This window comes from Neophocaena asiaeorientalis, unplaced genomic scaffold, assembly GCF_003031525.2.
Source record: "Neophocaena asiaeorientalis asiaeorientalis breed wild unplaced genomic scaffold, Neophocaena_asiaeorientalis_V1.1 scaffold18, whole genome shotgun sequence".
In the NCBI taxonomy this organism is placed as follows: Eukaryota; Metazoa; Chordata; class Mammalia; order Artiodactyla; family Phocoenidae; genus Neophocaena; species Neophocaena asiaeorientalis.
In genome coordinates, this window is record NW_020172444.1 from 1,396,601 (window position 1) to 1,418,087 (window position 21,487).

The following is a 21,487-nucleotide window of genomic DNA, read 5'->3' on the forward strand; positions in this document are numbered from 1 at the left end:
TGTTTAGACTTGACCAAGCTTATCTCTAGGGTTGAATAAACCTTTGCCCAGGCAGGCCAATGCTTTCAGCTCCCAATTCGCCAGATAGAACTATTAGCATTTACAGCAATCACAAAAGGTGACAATACTTTCACATATTTCCGCTGTAGGGCTCTCCTCTCCTTGGAAATAAAGGGTTGAAAACATTTAGAAAACACTGACCGTGGCAACTGCAGCAGTCATTTCAGTTTGAAAACATTTCCTGAGGAAAAGTAAATGTTTTCTTTCTCATAGAACCCAATATTTTGTCTAATGAGATATGTTCATCAAAACATTTTATGTATATGTAAAATGTTTTAGAAGTTCATTCTGTATAAACATGATCGTCTCATACTAATCGGGGTGTGTTGAGCACCTCTGTCCATTAACAGCTGGTGTTTGTCTGTCTATGTTTTGTGTCTCATGGTCAATGTCTTTTTTGCAGATATTGATGAATGTGTAAACAACACTGTCTGTGACAGTCACGGGTTTTGTGACAATACAGCTGGCTCCTTCCGCTGCCTCTGTTATCAGGGCTTTCAGGCCCCACAGGATGGGCAAGGGTGTGTGGGTGAGTTTTTAGACTTTTTTCTCCCGACATGTTTCATATCTCTCTATCGAAAAGAAATCAAAGTCATCAACCACAGGAGAGATGGAAGCAAGATAATTGGGCAGAATTGCATCATAATTTGATCTTGTCGTACGGTTTGGAGATGTGCAAAAAGATCCTGTGGCTTCTGAAATGGTTAGGGACATTCAGAAATGGAGAAGCATAACTTTGGGTTTAAATGTATATTCAAAAGAGCATCTGTTTAAACTCTTAGCTGGGTATGCGGAACGCTTCAGTCCCTCCTGCACAGGAAATAGAGTCTGGTGTGTGGTGGAGCTTGTCTGTCTTCAAAATGCACCTCCCTTAGGCAAGTGCATTTAAGGAAAAGTGTTGGCAAGAGTTTCTGTTTCCAGGAATGACACCCGTAAAATGATGCTTTGGGTTGTGCAAGCATATTTCTTCAATCTGTTCTGGGATCGTCGGAGCTGGAAGGAATCTTGAATATCGTCAGATGTCCTAGAATATGGTCCAGCACATGCTCACATAAAAGAAGATACTTTATAGTTCATGTTCTGATCAGCCATGATTTCTTTAAATGAAATTCATTATGAAACGTTTGCAATTAGAGCAGTTAAATGGGAAGGAGGGTATTCTTTTCATAACTTTACCGATAACAAGGCTTTTTCTTTATTCTTAATTAAGGAGGAAACCTCTGGTCGTTACATGGCAGATGACACTTGACGAGGAGTCAGTTAACTTTTTAGTTTGGCAATTTGCAATTAAAGCACCAGTTCATTTCCCATCCAGATTAAAATGGAAACACAAAATCTAGAAATTGAACAGTAAAAGCACTTGAATAGTAACCGCCTTTAAGCTAACACTGTCGTTAACACTTGTTCCAATTCCTGCTGTAGTCTCCTTTGCACTAAAAAACAAGTGGTAAAAACCATCTGCTATTCACTAAATATTTTGACTTAATAGGTTATGTGGTCTGGCCCCCCACTTAACCTTCTCAGCCTCAGCACCTGCTTCCTCCCCATTTACGTTCCTGCAGCATAAAACTGCTTATGGTTGTTCACGTAACTGGGAAGTTATTAGGCTGTTGTTTGCTCCTTCTGCTGGGAATATCCTCCTGGCCTCCCCTTCCCTGAGCCTAGATCCATCCCATGCGTTCCTAAAGCTGGAAGTTAGATGTCATCTCCTCCCAGATACCATCCCTGCTCCACTTCTCCCTCCAGCTGAGCTGTGATCCCTTCTCCTGCTTCTGGAAAACCTTGAACAAATTCTATTATAGTACTTACAACCTTTTTTGCAAGAATTTAATCATGTATGTACTGCCTGCAGCTGCCTTTTCCAAGGCAATAAGCTCCGTGTGATTGAGAATTTTGTGTCTCTCTCTCTCCTTGCTGGGCCTAATGTTGGGCCTGTTGTGCCTGCAGCTGCCTTTTCCAAGGCAATAAGCTCCGTGTGATTGAGAATTTTGTGTCTCTCTCTCTCCTTGCTGGGCCTAATGTTGGGCCTGTTGTGCCTGCAGCTGCCTTTTCCAAGGCAATAAGCTCCGTGTGATTGAGAATTTTGTGTCTCTCTCTCTCCTTGCTGGGCCTAATGTTGGGCCTGTTGTAGGTGCTCAGTAAATGTTAACTGTTACCTAATGGGGTATCAGATGTCAAACCACTGACTCCACATAGCTCCTGGGCCCCTGGTTAATGTTCATTTCTAACCAGTCAGAGGAGCACACCAAACCCATGTTGATGCTTCATTTTGACCCATAAAATACCACCCTTATAGAAGGAATATTTGTTATGTTAATGAACCCAACAAATATCGTTATATTTGTCTGTTTCTTCTCTCTTTGAAAAGTATGAACTGAACACCTCTTATATGTACCTCACCACTCTGGGTGTTCTATAGAGTTTAAGAGATGAATCAGCCCTCTGGGGTTGTAGCCTTTGGCCACACTTTTCCCTCTGCTTTGGACCCTGGCTGCCCAGCCTTCTTATCTACGCATCCTTCAGGTAGAGCTTGGCTCCTATATCACTTCCCTAACCCACCCCTGCACTTAAGGTCCACTGTTGCATGCTGTCATCGTGCTCTGTACTTTTCATTCCCAGCACTTCTCCTGGCCTGTATGAGTATATGATTAATTTCCCTGACTGGACAGTAAGCTCCCTGCAGGCAGGAGTTGGGCCTGCCTGACTCATCATCATTGTCTCCCCAGTCTGACCCATAGAAATAAACTAGAAAATATTTTTTGATTGAATGTACAGTCTGGTAGGAGAGATTTCAATGGCCTTGGAAATAGTACAGGTTAGAAAGTAGAAAATTCCATTTGACAGTTACCTAAAATTGATAAATGCAAACTGGCAAATTTCTAAAGTCAATTTTTCTGGTCTAAGTTATGACTGTCCAGGTTGATTAAATATACAAACTGTCTGCTTTACTTTGTCATAATATCTTTTCATAAGCAAAACTCAGCTCATTGGATTTATATCTGTTTATATACAAAGTGAAATGGAAAACCGAGGTAATTATCCAAATAAGTCAAGAGACATAAACTTTTTGTCCAATTAACTGGGAATAGCAGGTGAAAATAGTATTTTTTTTCCTGAATGATTTGGATAATTGCTCAAATTTTTAACTTTGTATAAACCATCTCAGAGTGTGCTCATGAAAACTGATGTTTGTAGATGTTTAATCACATTTAATGCATAAAATACATGAGCATTTCAGATGCCAAGTCAGGTGCTTTGTTTAACTGGACACTCATTAATAAAATTTCTTCCGAGGAGAATGGGTAAAAAGTAGTATTGGGCAAGGGCAAACATAAACTTAGCCTTTCTTTATGGCTATGTACTTAAAGAAAATGGACTTATCTGTGAGTTTTTAGTGTTTTAATTAAGTATATTTAAGTACAAAAGAAAAATATCTGGCAAAATAGAAATGACATTGTGGAACACCAAACAGAATTTTTAAAGGCATCGTGAAATCACTGAGGAGTTACTGGACCAGTTTGTTTCCCATGAATGATTAATATAGCCCAGTAACTACTTACAGGGGTTGTTCCTTCAGTTCTCAAAGGGATACACAACCTGAATTCTGGTTGTTAAGTTATGGACATTTTGGCTGCTAGGAAACTATAGTTTTAGACATTTGAGTAGATTTAAAACAATTTCTAAAAATGCACTTAAAGAATTCTGCAGTTTCTGACGTGCCACTGCTGCTAATTTTCCTTGAATTAAGAACTGAGAGAGAAGTGTCATATTATTTAAGACCTCATTATGTCAAAAAGTCAGGGAAGAGAAAATTAAAGTGTACCTACGATGCTTGCAGTACAATTCCGAGTTGTTCCTTAAAGCCAGGATCGGAGTTTGGAAACTTTGCTTTGTGTTTTCATGGTCCTTTCACACAAACCAAAGCTTTCAGCCCTGCCTCTGGGAGCCCCTCCCCCCAGATAGCTGAAGGGTTTGATTGCTCCCAGGGGGTCACCTTGTTTCCAGCAGACACCACTAGTCTTGGCACAGCTGGTAAAACAAAGAGCTGTCAGGAGTGAGGAACACGTCTGACTTGATCTGTGCTCCCTTTTCCAGATGTGAACGAATGTGAGCTGCTCAGTGGCGTGTGTGGTGAAGCCTTCTGTGAAAATGTAGAAGGGTCCTTCCTGTGTGTGTGCGTTGATGAAAACCAGGAGTACAGCCCGATGACTGGGCAGTGCCGCTCCCGGGCCTCGGCAGGTAAGTGACACTGTGTCGGGACGGAGGGCTTCTCTCAGGGACCTGTACCTACACAGGTTTGGGCCAAACACTCTGGGAGTGAGGAAGAAATAACCAAATATTTTGGCGCCGTGCTGTTTCTGGAAGCTTCCATGCTCTTTCCGAGCCTGCCTTATCAGTGGAATTAGGATGTGGGTGATGACTGTTGGAGCTACATGGCCTCTAATGTGCTTTCCAACCCAGAGACGCCATGGGGAGGGTGAAGGATCCAAAATGATGAGCACATTGGCTGGGAATTGCCTAAAACTCAGAACCGTCAGCCCCGGGTTTAATATGGCAACATCTCATTACGTTGCATAATTCTTCTTTCTTGGCCCTTGGAGAAACGTATTTTGACACTTCTCTAAATTGAAAGCAACTTAAAGGCCCCTCAGGACCTACAAAGACTTCCTTCCACTTGGAATTCTTAGGTGTTTTTTGCTTTTTTTCCCCCAGAATTTGGCCGAGAGAGTGGCTATGATTGTGTTTGTTTAAAATTTGATGGAGGCTGTGTCATCATGGCACATATTGAAATGGAGAGCTGATGCTTTTCCAGATACATCATCAACTTCCAGATCACCGTTTTAGTTTATGCCATGTGGCTAAAGCATGGTTGTATTTTGAGGGAAGCAGGAGACTAAATGGTCCTTTGAGACCCAAATAAAATGAAACATAGACTGTGTTACTATCTTGCTCAATCCCAGTTGATTTTATCTATGCTTCTAAGAAATCTATGCTTCTAAGAAAGCTTTCGCTCTTCCTCAATAGGGTACACTTGTTCTGTGTGAGATAATTATCTTCGCAAGCAGTAGGGAATAAAATATAACAATATTTTCATCCACACACATTTTCTTCTTAATGATTAAATATAGAAAGGTGATGGTGCAGAATTAAATGTACAGACACTAATTCAAAAACACTGTGACGGGAAAGAGTGTTTCTGGAGGGAAGGGTTGCTCTTCCTTCAGTGACCACCCCTGCAACGCACGAGCCATAAAGTAAGGACTTTTCATTTTAGCTCTACTTGTAATGGAAAAAAACAAACCAAAAATCAAACACCTGGCTGGTCAGTGACAGGACTAGTGAAGTAACTGCCTTTCTCTTATTTGTCTTTGGGTCTATAGAGTAGCACCTTCCCCGTAGTATTATTTTGACTGGAATAATTCACATATAATATTGTATAGTCATTAAGTCATCTATATGAAGGTTAGGTAGTAATGATAGATGCATGTTGTACAATGTCAGGTGAAAAAAAAGATACTCCAGTGATCACAGTCTGTGGAGGGAGGGAAGGAAAGACGATGTAAAAAGATAATTATTAGAATTAATAGAAATTTTAGTTTTTTTCTTTATTTTCCAAACTTTTTGTAGTACTTTAAACTGGAATGACCAGGGTTCTGGTCTGCTATTTTCCGGCTATGTAAGCTTGGGCATATCATTCAGCATCTATGAGTTTCAATTTTCTCGCCTATAAAACAAAGGTTATATTTACCTCACAGAGTTTTATCCTTTTTTAAAAATTATATACATAAAAGCCATTTGTTAATAACTAAGTACTATATGAAGTATTAAAATCCAAACACATAAGGGTTATCTATTTCTCTTCCTTTTGTGACCTCTTCTGAGATGGTGGGTTTTTTGAACTATAAATACAGTTTTGCTGGAATGTTTTAGTAATGTCAAGAAGTGGTTTGTTCAGTTCACACAGCTTCAATTAAGGTACATGTCTGGGATCCTAAAGTTTGCTCGTGTCTTTTGTAGAGATTAATAATGCTTTAGGGGCTTCCCTGGTGGTGCAGTGGTTGGGGGTCCGCCTGCCGATGCAGGGGACGCGGGTTCGTGCCCCGGTCCGGGAAGATCCCACATGCCGCAGAGCGGCTGGGGCTGTGAGCCATGGCCGCTGAGCCTGCGCGTCCGGAGCCTGTGCTCCACGGCGTGAGAGGCCACAGCGGTGAGAGGCCCGCGCACCGCAAAAAAAAATAAAAATAAAAAAAATAATGCTTTAATAGGATCGTGAGACGATCTGAACCATTTTTGATGAACTGGATTAGCTCACTGTAAACTACTTCTTAAAACTTTACAGTGGCTCTTTTTGTAAGCCTTGTTCCTCATCTCCTATTTTTTAAGTTCTTCTGTAACCAAGTCCTTAACACCTGCTTTGCCTTTTTGCTCTCTTTATCTCCTTGTTCTCTCATTGACTCTTTCTGGAAAGTTCTTCCAGTCAGAGTTCACTAAGTACTCTCCTACTTTTGCAAAGAACAGCATTTTGAATACTCAGCTTCATAAAGCTTGTCTGCCAGTGAATACATAGTTAGTTTCTCTTTCCGCTTAACATTATATCTGATCCTTTAATAGCTTCTTGCTTATTTTCCCCATAGTTCTCTGGCTTCTGCCAAATATTGTACACACTCAGTCGTTTTATTGGTCCATGTCAGTAGAATCTGCCTTAGTAACTGGATAAGCTTATTAACTTGTATAGTTCCTGGCAATTCTGACTTCTACCATACCTCAATTTGTAGGGTTCTTGGCAAATGCGAACTGATTGTATGGAGTCTTCAGATTGTCTATGATAACATCTTCATTTTAGCAATTCTCTATCCTGAGAGATAGATCGGCTATAAACTGCAGCAAGAGTTTCCCTCCCTGACACTTCATCAGACTTCATCATAGCCCACTTGTTTGGAAAAGGTGATTAAAACTGGAAATCATAAAGACAGATAACACATCTTTTAAATATTTAAGTTTTAACTTAAAGCACATAATGTACATTTATTCCCCAGTCTCTGAAGAAGAGCCAAGGTCTGTCTTCGGGTAGAAATCCGTTTGCATTCTGTATGGGCTTGTCTTGCATAAACCATATCTATTATGCATTATCTACACTGCCCACTTTAAAGGGAGTAAGAAATTAAAGGCCTTTGCTGAGTAAATAAGTGCAAAGTCACTTTAGGTTTTCACTTTTTTTTTTCGATTTTCTGCAGTTGTATTATCCATTCCTAGTTTGATAATCTTTTCTTTTCTTTCTTACTTTTTTTAACCTTAGTCTTTCTAAAGGTTTAACTTGTTCTAGAAACAACTCTTCTACTCATTCATATTTTATTGGTTTATATACTATTTAATTATGTAATTACAATAATCAATACATTGGCACAGAGTGTTTGAGAATGAACATAGCTGAGTCTCCATTGGCATACCGCTCAACACGTCAGTACAGAAGTATGCTGACCCACCTGAGAACAGCCAGCTGGCTGTGAGCCTTCCACCTGCTTGTGGGCATCAGCCAGGATGTTTTTCAGAGGACAGGAGAACATTAGTTCATCTAACAAGGTGGTTCAGTGGAGGCTAGTTAAAAGTTTGTATCATACTCCAGTCAAAGAATCTGCTGTTATACAGAACAAAACATTTTGTACCAAATTGAAGTTAAAGTTTTTATCAAGATAGGATTCAAATTAATTTCATTATATACATGATAGACTAACAGCTTAGATCTCATCCCTCCTGGAAGGTAATTAGGAAAAGAAAGATAAATTTGCTCTCTAGGCTGTAATATCTCCTCGGCTTTAAAATTTCCCCAGGACAGCAGACATTCCAACAAGAAGCAGTAGCGTCATCATCTGAAGTGGTATCTTACTGAGGACAGAACTGGGGCTGGACGTCAACAAGGCACGTTTCAGATCAGTACGCAGAAGAACTTTGCAATAGCTAGAGATAGTCAGCACATACCTGTCTCACGAAATCGTGGGTGTTTCCTTAGAGGTGTCCAAGAACAGGTGAGATACTCACTGGCTGGCAGAAGGGCTCCTACTTCCAGCGTGACATTGTCCCAGGTGACCTTGAAGGTACTTTTGAACTTTAATGTCCTAGGATTTTTATTTCTAAAATACTTGTTGGCTCCCACCTAATTTTTTAGGTCTGGTCTAATGTTTTCATTGCCTGGGCCTTTGGCCACTAATTTACATTGCTATACGTTGCATAAAAGCACCTGAAACAGAAATAACTAAAAAATGTCCATATCAGACCACTCATCACCTGTAAGAGGGTATGGCTATGAAATATAGCCTGATGCTTTTATTTCCTCAGTGCCTGTGATAATTACTCAATAAAAATTTTATGTCCTTGGGCACTCTAAGGGTAGCAGTAAATATTTAGTGTTGGCAACTGCAGCCTTCAAGACTTACACACAAAATGCTGTTCTCTGTCTTGATTGGTGCACAGAGGGGAGACTCTGTGGTGGTGGGAACTGAATTTTATTTTTAAAACAGAAGGTATAATGAAAGGAACACAAAGATATATATTATAATTAATGCAGGTGTGCCTTGCTTTAAGAAAACAAAGTAAACAAGATCAGAAATTATAAAACATGTAAATCAGGCTGATTATTTGCATTGTGTAATAATTGTTCTTCACTTTAAGACAAGCAAATAAACAAGATCAGAAATTAAAGATCTATAAATAAACAAGATCAGAAATTAAAGATCTATAAATAAGCAAGATCAGAAATTAAAGATTATTTGTATTATACAATAATGGTTCTTCACACAATTCATGATAGGGTTTCCTTAAATATCAGTTTTCTCTAATATATTTGAGAGCTTATTCTCACATCGCAAGCTAAGTCCTAGACTTCTACATCTAGAAAACACCCTAGTGTTTTTCCAGCCCAGCAACTTTATTTCCAGGTGAGGAAGCTGAGGCCCAGAGAGAAGTTCTAAATGTTATACGTAGGACCATATTGCTAACGACTGGCAGAATTGGCCCAGGAACCCGACTCCAAGGTCTTTCCCCTTAATTCTACTTCTCAAGGCTGAGGATCCCGTGACAGCACATTCTTCTAAAAGTTGGCTTCCTTTTCACTTTATTTCTTTGTTTTGTTCTCGTTATTGAAACAATGCATATTCTTAGAAAATTGGCAAATACAAAAATATATCAAAAAAGAAAATCCCCTGCTGTGTTACCATCCAGGGATAATCTCTGTGACCATGCTGACCTCCAGATTCTTTGAAGGGGCATCCCTACCTCCACTGAACTGTCTCCCAGTTGATCCTCAACGCACTGAGATCGAGCCCTCAGACCCTTCATCCGGGTGAAACTCTTTCCTCTTGTGACAGTAGTTTCTCATCTTCCCTCCCCCTTTCCCTTTTCTTGATTTCAGGACATTACTCTTCCCTGTATCCTCCTACCTCTTGCTCTGGTCTTTTTCTGTCTCATCCTTGACTCTTTCTTTCGCCATTCCTTAAATAATAACGTCCCAGAGAGTTGCATGGTTAACCCTCTTTTTACTCTGTATTCTTCTCCTGGGATATTTTATCCTCTTCTCCAAGTCAACTTACCTGGAGTATTACTTACTTGGTGTGGATGACCAAGTGAATATCTATGCCTCTCCACCTCTCTCTTGAGTGCCACACTCCTATTTCCAGCTGCCTGTTACTGGACCTTCCTCCCAGGGTGTCTTGGAAGCATCTCTGCCTAAAATTATCCAAAAGCAAATTAATTACCATTCCTTCTCCAACCTGTTACTCTCCCTGTGTACACTCATTAATTGCCAAACAGCCATACTATAGATCCTGAAGTCATACTTTACTTTTTCTCTCCATCCATCCAAGCCATCATAACATTCTGCTATCTCTACCTCAACAGTATCCTTCAAATCTCTCTGCTCCTCTGCTACCACTGCCCTGGGCCAGTCCTTCAGCCTATCTTCCCTGGACTGTGGCACTTGCCTTCTGACTTCTCTCCCTGCCTCTCCCATCAGTTCCTGTTCCACATTGCTGCCAATTGACATTTTTGAAACATACATCTGGTTTTAAACCCCTTTCAGCTGCTCATTCCTGCCTCCAGCATGAAGTCCAAATCCATCAGCAGGGTAACAGGACCCTTTATCCTCAGTCATTCATTCCTCTTTGTATTGTCTGTCACCCAGCTCACTGCTAGGCATTGTGCCTGACCTACAGCAGACACTGTAGCCTATTGAGTAATAGGCTTCTCCGCATTCGAGAATGTGTTCCTTCTGTATCCCATCGTCTCATTCCCAGCTCGTTCTGCAGAGTAAGAATTATTCATTTTATCAAAGGTATCATGGGGGCTTCCCTGGTGGCACAGTGGTTGAGAGTCCGCTTGCTGATGGAGGGGACGTGGGTTCGTGCCCCGGTCCGGGAAGATCCCACATGCCGTGGAGCGGCTGGGCCCGTGAGCCATGGCCGCTGAGCCTGTGCATCCGGAGCCTGTGCTCTGCAACGGGAGAGGCCACAACAGTGAGAGGCCCGCATACGGCAAAAAAAAAAAAAAAAAAATCATGGACAAGACTTAATTGATCTATTCACACTTCTAGGTAGAGGGGACAGTACCCCTATGTGCTTTGGTTAAATTACAAGTAGAGGAAAAAAATTTAAAAAGAGCAGGTCCCTGCTATCAGAGGAAACTGTGCAAATCATCCTCGTGGTTCTGACAATTGAACCTAAACAGCGTGCTTGTTCTCTGTTCCTGGAGAGGTCCACTATGGGTTTTGTGTATGTACATATTTTTTAAAGGCATGGGACCACATATAATATCACTCAACCATTATATTTGGCACAGTGCGGTGTTTTTTTTTTTAATGTGTTTAGGTAACCTGTAAAATAAATTAACTTTGCAATAATTTTTTTTAAATAATTTCTGATTGGAAAAAAAAGACCTTTGGTAGGAAAAAAATTAAAGACAGTGAAACCACAGTATTTAGAATTGTAAAATGCCATAAAACATGACATGACATTGTAAAATGCCATAAAACTCCTGAGGTCTTACTCCTCAGCTAAGGCTGAGGAAGATATGCTCATTTGTTATTTAAAAAAAAAAAAAAAGTCAGGTTTCTTCCCACCTTCAAAAACAAGAGTGAGAAGAGTTTACTACCAAATGGTGCTTTTATTTTCATGAAGTTTTATGCTTGCTGTGTATAGTATCTAAAATGAGTTTTTAATAAAGAGGTGTTGATATTTGAATGAACTGACATATCAGTTAAGTAAACCATGTACATAAACCATTTTATCCTCTTAATACAAGAGACACCACACTGTTGCATTAGAAATGCATTTTGTATCCTAGAATTCACTACCAATAAGGCCTGGAGAGGAATGGTTTGTACAGTTCCTTTTAAACGTTTCCAGACATTTTACATGTCGCTGCAGATGTGGCTTTATTCTTGAGGTCGTCCTCACAGGGCCTCGCCATGCACGTGTGCGGGTGTTGTGACCGCTCTCATGCTTCTGTGACGTCATCTCCTTTCCGACTGTGCTGCCTGTTGCACCTCGTCCCAGTGTGCGTCTCCCGGTTTTCTTTCTCTGGGCCGCTTTATTCTGCCTTCAGGAGTCTCTTCTTCCACCGAGGTCTGCCCGCTTTTCTTCTGACTTCTCCAGTTTCTAATAATATTTCCATCATTGAGACTTTCACTTCTCACCGTCTCCCCAGCCTGTTCCTATCCCAGGCTCCCTCCTCCCGGTGTCTTCTAACTTCTTCACCAGAAAAAGCAAAACCAAAAATATCCTCCATTCCACCTGGCAAGGCTGAGGCGACTCTCTTCCAATAGAGACTGGCATTGTCCTCTGCCTCAGCACCTAAGTCACAAACACACCTATCTTGTTCACATGTTAATGCAACGCTGCCCTGTTCTCTTGTTCTCAAAATCAGTTCTGTGACTCCTGCCACAGACCACTTCTCCCCTTGCCCGCTCTACCCACACAGACCTAAGGAGAGTTGTACTTTTTACTCCTCCTCACCTCTGTCACACCTTACTTTCTAGCCAATTTTTTTAAAGTTTATTTTTCAAGAACTTGACTCAAAATGTCAGCTCCTCCAGGCAGCCTTCCAGGATTGCCTTGCCCCCTGACCCTTTACAGTGTGGCTTACACACCCAGCTTGCTTTCCTTGCACTGTCATACCTGACCACCTGATTGACCTCTTTAAGGATAGGCATTGCTTTGAAAGTATTTTTGCTCTCGCACTTCACTTTCTAAACTTTATTTTGACTTCTTCCATGTCTTTTACTATCTGAAGTTACCACCTTTCTACGATCTTCCTTTTTATTTGCATCCCTTCATGTTCAGTCCATTCCTATTGTCAGTGCTTATTTTCTGAAACTCACCAATGGCTTTCTTTCAAATTCCACTTAAAACACATACACACTTCTCATCTTCCAAGTCTTTGAATGAGAAAACTAGGGGAAAAAAAATGAATTTCCAAGTTCTCTTTTACTCCCTTTGGATTATTACACTGGAATGCTTTCTCTCATAAAATTATGAGTTGGTATAAAACATTAGTGCTGTGCTCGCTTCGGCAGCACATATACTAAAACATTAGTGCCTGTGGTGATTTTTAAAATAAAGAGAAAGCTTACTGAGTAATCCTATTCAAAGTCATTTGCTGAACATTATTACAGACACAGACTTTTATAAATTGATATCTTTTTCAGGACTAGGGCAGGTGTTTCATTTGGGGGCATTGTTTACTCACACGTATTTGTGATGTGACTTTTGGGTCACTGTCATCATCCTGTCTCAGAAGGATATGGAGGGGATTGGCATCTGAAGGCCTTCACAAAATATTGCAAGTGGAAAGTGAAAGCAAAGGCAAGGGCCATTTAGAATGTTTGTGTCCACTCTAACCAAAGAAATGTTCCAGATCTCCCCACTCCAACAGCAAGCTTAAGATTAGACATATTTAGGGAAAGACTAAAGCAGAAAATAATCCTGTAAGTGCACACCCACATCCTCTTCTTTCTGACAAAGCAAGAGAGAAGAGCTTCTAGAAAGGGCAGTTCACCAGTGGTACCTACTGCTCAAACCCTGTCTTTAAAATATTCAGAGCAAGGGAAGAGGGTCACGCTGCATGCTGCTTTGTCACTGAACTCTACATCAGCAGGATTGTCTGCTGCCCCCTGGGCAAAGGCAAAGCAAAACAAGCTCATGCTGGCTGAAATGTTAAGAAGCTGAGCCCCACAGAAGAGGTTTAGGGAAAGCATTAGGCACTGGACATTGGACCCAACCTAAATGTTCTCCTCCAAAAAGTGAGGATGCTCTATAACCTGTGCCGTCTAGCTCATGGAGTTACTTTGTGTATCACATGAAAAGGCATCTGAAAATTTCTTCAAAAAAGGCACACACATGAGAGGTCCAAAAAGTCATTTCTTATCACCAGCCATACATACCCCTGGGATTAAAATATACACATTGCTTTTTATACACAGATGTTAAGCTAACCTCTTAATACATATTGAAAAATCAAATCTGAAAATACTGGAGGTGAAGTAATATATTTCCTAGAAGTCTATGGCATGAGATATGAAGTATGGCTAACCTTATTCATAAAATCTTTCCAAAAAATAGAATTCATTCTTTTCTGAGCTTGGCACCTTCTATAACTTTTGACTTGATCTTTTAAAGTTATTTTGTGATAGAAAAATTCCTCCCCTAAGGACATTGACAAGCTCATAGAGATTTTTTAAAGAAATCACATTACATGTCTTTACTGATTGGAGTGTTCCCCCTGTGGAAAAATGCTCTAGGCCGTTAATTATTTAAAGGTTAAGAAGATAAGGAAATTGTAGCTTTTCACAGAATGACCTTTGTGGACCAGTTTTTTTTAAAGGAATTTGCATCTCTTTCCAAACACGGATGAGGGCCTGACTAACCCTCAATTTCAGCTGTGTAAACACTGAAGCTTCAAACTGCTTGGAAAGAAAATAAGAGCAAAACTTGTAATAACCAATGTAGAACCTGAATAATACAGTGATATTGATTATTTCCCTATGCAGTCACCTTTGAGTTTCCTTCCAAAGAAAAAAGAAAAAACTATTTTATTTCTGTGAGTATAAAAAAACATGGTAGAAATAGTGTTTAAATGTATATGAAGTTTTTGACTCAGAAGCCTGTGGTCTCTAATTACTTATGAATATAGCAGCCTTCATTGAAGTGTTTCCATATTGTAATAAAAACTGTGACATAGCTACAACTTTGTACAAAGAGAAAAACAATTATTGAACACTCTTTTAACATAGACTGTAAACCTGATTGGCAAAACTCTAGTTGTGTTGCTGACTTGATTTATATTTCTAAGTGCATTCGTTAATAACTGTGTTTTAGGCAAACTGAGTAAAATGAGTGGAATTGTCCATAGTAATAGTCTGTCAGTTTATTCACACATATTGGGAGAAAGTTTATAAAAATTTTTTACAGGGTTCATGATTGATTTCATATTAATTTAAAATACCTACCCTTAATTTTCCTCAATAATACCCTGTGTAAGAGCTTGGAGCCCCGCCTGAAGGGAATGAACTGGTGATGGTGATCCATTCCATGAAAGCAGGCAAAGCACATGTCTGTCCCCTGCACACTTGAAAAGCTAGTTGAGACGAGGGATGTGGCAGGTTTTATCCAATTTCACACACAAGGAAATGATTTAAAACCACTTCATAAACTGCATAGGAATCCGCATTTCAGTTTTTTCCTGGACACTTATTCTAGGTTTGAATTCGTCATCAGCTATTAAGACTAAGTTAGAGTCCAAGCTGAATTGTCAAAGGTAGAATAATCTGAGAATTAGCCAGAACCAAGGGTGAGAGGGATCCTTTACATTCTCATTGATATTCTTCATTCTGGGAGTAATATATAGGTCGAAGTTTTGTTTGCTGGCTTTTACTGCCATACGGGGAAACAAAGGGCAGTAGCTCTTCTGATAGAATTTTATGAACTTACATTTTTAAGAATACCTTTGTTATATGCCATATTAATCAGGTTTCCACAGTCAGTTTGACCCTGCCAAAGTAAATACATAGGAAACTATTATGAAAATAAATCATTAAACTTTCCTCATAGTATAATGATCTGCCAACTTTTTTTTAAAAGGTAGGTATTGAGATTAAAGTCTTATCCTTACTGGCAAGTGTTATCCCCTTGTCCCTATAGTTTCTTTGGGTTAAGAGTCTGTAGATAGCAGTTCTAATGAAAATATTTCATTAGTATTAATCTAAGTAATTGTGACGGCAGTAGTCAGTTTATCTGACATAGCATAAAATTAAAATAAGAAATTCTAACTGGATCATGGGCAGTAATTTGAACTCTATAGCATTTAGTAGGGAAGAGGTTTTTTTTTATCATTTTTTAAAAGCACAAACTTGTTTGTAGACTTCAAATCTGATGGAATTAAATCATTTTTAGTATTAATTGAAAGTAGGTGGAGTTGTTCTTATCATTTGTATTCTATCATATCACCTTGACTTTTATCACAGAGGGTTAAACAGACTCTGTTGAAATATATCAATGTATTCTTTAGGATACACTTGAGCTGGGACTAGAACCCAGCCTTGAAATTCTACCCCGAGGATTAGCTGGCTCTTATTGTTTCATTCAGAATCATATATTTGCAGCACTATAAGTAGATTTCTAGTAATGAAAGGGTTCTTTTTAATAGACTCAGGTTACTGCAGTGTTTTTCTATTTGTCTTCTTCTGCTTTGTACTGTTGAGAAAATTTGGGGGGGCATGGTTATCTCAATAACCATCTAAGGGTTAAATATTATGTGTGGCCCCATATCTCTGGTCCAGTGTTGGCGAATATTTTCACTGATTTACGTAGGTGTTCTAGCTCAGTAAAGAATGACCCTATGTTTGGCAAGAAAGCAGATATGGAAACTGTACTCACAGCCAAATTTGCAAGAATAAAGTAATTGGTTAAGGTAAAAGGAAATGATTTTGACAGACTTACACTCTTGGGGTAGGTTAGAAATCCACCAAAATTCAGGATTCACGTGCATTTTTATCTTGAAGTGGAAGAATCCAACATAAAGTGTAAAGCAGCTTTCTGTAAATGAAGTGCCATTGGCACGTCCAATCTTTTTTACCACTGTGTTTTCAATTCTGTTGTGATACAGGTGGATCTGATGTATCCTGTCAACACTCTTTTTTACTTTCTCTGCTCTTTTTAGACTTAGAAGTAGATCAACCCAAAGAAGAAAAGAAAGAGTGCTACTATAATCTAAACGACGCCAGTCTTTGTGACAACGTGCTGGCCCCCAATGTCACCAAACAAGAATGCTGCTGTACCTCTGGTGCTGGGTGGGGAGATAACTGTGAGATTTTCCCCTGCCCGGTCTTGGGAACTGGTAAGAATTAGCTAAGTGCTGTGTTCATACTGGTATTTGTTGTGTGGTGTTCATGGGCCTTGGAATGTTCTCATTTGGGTTATTGAAGCCTTGAAATGGTAACATCTATTGGTACCTGCCATAGTCAAATTGAAGTGAGATTACCTTAGAGTGGGTTTCATTCAGGGCTGGACCCATACCCTTATCCCACTTCAGTATGAATTATTAAACTTCTGTTTCTCACAGAATATGCTGTTATAGTGATATTCCATATAATATTTTGGCAGAAAGATTCCATTTTTAAGGTAAAACTAATCATTTTTGCTAACAATGACACAGCATTATTCCTAACTGGAGCTTGCATATTTAAGCTAGGATTTTGGATTCTTATTGAAATTTGAAAATACTAGAGACCACAGTAATGGAGAACTAAGTCATAACACACCATAGTACCCATAGCTAAAACATGTGTAAATAATATATGGGTGAACTAGCAAGGATTTTTGTAAATTATACTTCTGAAGTCATTAGGTTTATTTACACCTAGTCTGTAATTTTTGAGATTGTACTGAATTTTTTTGTCTGAATTAGATGGCAAGATTTGCCTTAAAGTCTCTGAGTCTGAGAAAGCAAAACTGAATTTAAAACATACTAATGGAAGATATTGGTTGTTTTTTTTTTTTCAACTTTATTTCCCCCTTATCTCTCCTGAAATCAGCTGAATTCACTGAAATGTGTCCTAGAGGGAAAGGTTTTGTCCCCACTGGAGAATCCTCTTACGACGTTGATGGCGAGAACTATAAAGGTCAGAATCAAGCAGAAACTAATTTGCAATGGGTGTGCATATTTGACATTCAAGTAAACGTGTGGCTTGGGTTAGACAGAAGAAGAATTCTTTTCCGCCATGGGAACTAATTACAAATCCTTGAATCCTACCATTGGAAGAAGGCTCCAGTGGACTCTAGGGAGAACCGTGCCTTGGGTGCTAGAACATTTAAGGCTGTATGACAGTGGGACTTCACTTAAGATTCTGAGTTTCCACTTCTGAGATAGGAATAATGTTTCAAAGGTTGTCATGAGCATTAAATGAGATAACATATGTAAAAGTACTTAACACAAAATTCTGTACTTAATAAATTCATTCTTTTATTGTAGAATTATATTAGAAATCATGTTAGAACCAATATAAATTTGACCATCATCATGTTAGCCTTTAATGGTCATCAACAAAGCAAAGATTCTTGCCTTTTTAGAAAGCATCCTACTTTGCTAGGACCATTTACTAATGGCCACAGATGAATAATAAGGAATGGAAAGGAAGAAAGCAAAAGTAGATGTGTGTTTTATATATTTAATGCTATTAGCCTGTAATTCTAAAATAAATGTGCAGCTTTTTAATTTTGGTGAAATTTAAACTACAGATATGAGTACTTCCTCATTAACCACTAACTTTTAACATTTCAGTGATAGAGATCTTATGACCTTTTATATACAAAGTGATTTTTTTTTCTTTACAGTTTAATATTGAAAACTGTTAAGTGGCTGGAAAACAAACTAAAAACATTTTTATTGTCTATCCATTTTTTTCAAACCAGTGTTTTACTAATATGGTATAATTCAGCAGCTGGATAAGAAATTCTATATGTGTTTTTTTAAGTACATCTATGAGTTAATTCAGTGAAATAACAAGAGTTAGTTGGCAAAATGCGTTTAACAGTTTTCAAATTCGCAAATATCATATACTATGTTCTTTCAGAGATGTAGTTAAATTTCACTTTGTGCTATGAAGTGGAGCCCTGATTTCACCATAAAGTCATCCTCTTTTTTAAAATAAAAATAAATTCCTCTTCACCCTGTCTTAGCAGTACTGTAAATGGTTGAAAGAATGTTAGACTCGGATTCAAACAGTCATATATTGTCGACTTGGTTTTGCCATTTTCCAGCTGTGTAACTTTGAGCAATTTATCTATGAAGTCTCCAGTTTTTTAAATGAGGACTAGATGACATTAGCTTTAAAATGTTAGAAATGATGCTAATAATACTTGCACAAAAGCAATAGATCACACTTTTTGAGAGTATACCGAGTCCTCTGCATGGATTTTCTCATTGAATCCTTTCAATCCTATCAGGTCGATGTTCCTCTTATCTCCAGTTTACCATTGAGTAAACTGAGGTTTGTGGACAATAAGCTCTGTAAATTCTGTGGAGGAATGGGTCTGCCAGCATTCTTAGCAACTGTGCTTTCATTAGCTCATTATCAAGAAAGAAGACTTCCATCAAGTTGCATCAAACTCTTCGTGGGAGTTTTCTTCATCTCAACTAGTTAATGGGCCAAAATATACATTTATAGAAAGGCACATGTCTTAAAGGCTGTTTTCTTCAGAGAATATTATTGGTGCCATTATGGAACCCGTAGACTATTTCATCAGATACGAGGTAGCATCTCCGAAGCTCTGTTTACAAATATACCTTCTCTGATAATGTTTTGGGCATCGCTCCTTAAACAGAGAAGCCTGATTATATTTCTACCTCTGTGAATTAGTCCTAACTTTAAGAATTTGATATTGCTGTGTTTTTAAGACTCTTTGTAATATAAATATTATAATATCTAACTTGCCCAATATTGGTTAGACTCTTCTATTTAACTGAAAATCCCCAAATAACTCCTCTTTCTAAATATTTCTCCATTTTTCCCCCATAGATGCAGATGAATGCCTGCTTTTTGGACAAGAAATCTGCAAAAATGGCTTCTGTTTGAACACTCAGCCTGGTTATGAATGCTACTGTAAGCAGGGGACATACTATGATCCCATCAAATTGCAGTGCTTTGGTAAGTTTTAAGAGGATATAGTGTGATGTGCTATGCAAATACATGGGAAAAATAAGTAATGCTACATATAAAAGCAATTTCTTTGAATCTAAATCATGTGTTGAAAAGATCTGTAAATGTTTTATGGATCTTTTTCTTGAGCAATATTTAAGAAAATAAAAACCCTTCATACTACTATTTGAATAGATTTCAAAGAGTTAATATTCAATGTAGAATTATAATTCAGGTCACTGGTATAACTGAAGTGTTCTTTTGGTCTGGGGAGCCTCCTGTTTCATCACTCATACCATGCACTGAAAGTCAGTTTTAAATACTGACCCAGACTTTAATGCCTAAGCAGAAAACCATATACACTAGGCAGAAAAACATAGCAAAAGGAAATAATTTAAAAACTGTCATAAAGAGACATTTTATCTTGAATTTCTAAGCGTATCCTGTTCTTAAATGTTTTCTTTCCTTATTTAATGTCAGCAGCTGTAGGGCAGTGTTATTTTTCCAATCAATACAACTTAACATTTTTATAGTCGGAGCTGTTCTCTTTTGGATGATGACGTGTAGCTGATTAAAATGTGGCAGCCCCTGGAATCTGGACTAAATTTAGCAGTGTATTAAGTGTGGTTAAGTGTATGAGGTGCAGCTGATTGCTGATTTTCTTTCATTTTTTTTCTCTTAAGATATAGATGAGTGTCAAGACCCCAACAGTTGTATCGATGGCCAGTGCGTTAATACAGAAGGCTCTTATAACTGCTTCTGTACCCACCCAATGATCCTGGATGCTTCGGAAAAAAGATGTATCCGACCAACTGAATCACATGGTATGTTTGGATATGAGATGCAAGTCTGTGTCCAAATAAATGTCATAAGGTTTTCCTTTTGACTGAAATGTGAGCTGTTGGAAAATTTAAAAATTGATTCCTTGGGTATTTTGAAATAATTAAAATGAGATGCTAAGAGAAAGAATAAGATGCGTATCATCAATATGTAGGAGATTTAACACCTTGCACATACTGATTTAATAGACAACAGAATACGGAGTGGCTGAGCAAATGGCAGAGCTATTCAGTGTCTGAGGGTTGATCACATTGAACCACTGAAGGCAACTGAGGAAGATGTAAGTTGAGGGAAAAATAATTAGGTTTGCTTGACTGGACTGGAGGACACAGGTGAGGCTGGACAGAGCAGAGGGCAGAATTCATCAGATTGGTGGAGGGCTCTGAAGTCCATCGGTAGGAATCCTTGTTCATCCCCGAGAAGGTAATGTGCCACTGTCTGATCAATGGCTTAATTGATCAATGTATCAGCACATTCAGGAGACCGCTTTGGTTGAAATCAATTGGAAAGTAGAAAGGTTCGCGTTAAGGACCCTAGGATGAAGTGTCACTAGTTCAGGGCTTCGGCAAATGAAATGGATGAAAAAGGATGAATCCCAAAAATTTTATGTAGAAAGAAATGGTAGGATTTGACAGACGAGTAAATGTGAAACATCAAAGATCAGAAGAATAAGAAGTCCGTCGGGATTATGAAGTACAGGCAAGATAGTGGAGGATTTTATGTAATGATGGAGGCAACAGAGGGAAGGATTTAATTGGAACATGATGGGCAGGTTGAATTTCAGCTGATTGGAGTGACACCCAGTTGGAGATGACAGAGGTTTGATCCATGGAAAGACCCAGACTGGCCTCAGACTTTTGCTTGGAAGTCACTCTTAGAAATAGGGATGGAAACTTTGAGACTCGCTGGCTTCTACCACAGTGTTTATGAAATAGGAATAACAGTGCAATTGTCATGGAACCATGTCTTCCCTTTCAGAACAAATTGAAGAAACCGATGTCTACCAAGATCTGTGCTGGGAACATCTGAGTGATGAGTATGTGTGTAGCCGGCCTCTTGTTGGCAAGCAGACAACATATACTGAGTGCTGCTGTTTGTATGGAGAGGCCTGGGGTATGCAGTGCGCCCTCTGCCCCATGAAAGATTCAGGTGAGCCCTCACCTAGTTCCTTCTATTGCAGGCCTTTGGAAGTATCCTTTGGAGCCTGACAATCCTCTTTTACTTATATATCTTCACCTGCACTCCTGATAGCTTGCCTTCATCAGAGGGGTGTGTGTGTGCATGCGCGTGCCTGTTTAGGGAGTGGAAGAGCAGGACTGCATAACATCCGGCTCCTGGTTTACCTCCAATCCAGACCTTGTCATTAATTTTTTTTTTTTTTTTTTTTTTTTTTTTTTTGTGTCGGCG

General features: G+C 39.0%; 1 protein-coding gene across 6 annotated transcripts in view; it reads left to right on the forward strand.

The window, feature by feature from the left end:
* Positions 1-21,487, forward strand: part of LTBP1 (latent transforming growth factor beta binding protein 1) — a 417,473-nt gene that overhangs the window by 365,841 nt on the left and 30,145 nt on the right. For all 6 annotated transcript variants that reach the window (XM_024732194.1, XM_024732185.1, XM_024732205.1 and 3 more), the window contains 7 exons: positions 464-589; positions 4,156-4,299; positions 16,264-16,440; positions 17,138-17,224; positions 19,121-19,249; positions 19,924-20,064; positions 21,059-21,229. In XM_024732194.1, the coding sequence (XP_024587962.1) occupies positions 464-589; positions 4,156-4,299; positions 16,264-16,440; positions 17,138-17,224; positions 19,121-19,249; positions 19,924-20,064; positions 21,059-21,229 (975 nt within the window). The remainder of the gene's footprint in view (positions 1-463; positions 590-4,155; positions 4,300-16,263; positions 16,441-17,137; positions 17,225-19,120; positions 19,250-19,923; positions 20,065-21,058; positions 21,230-21,487) is intronic.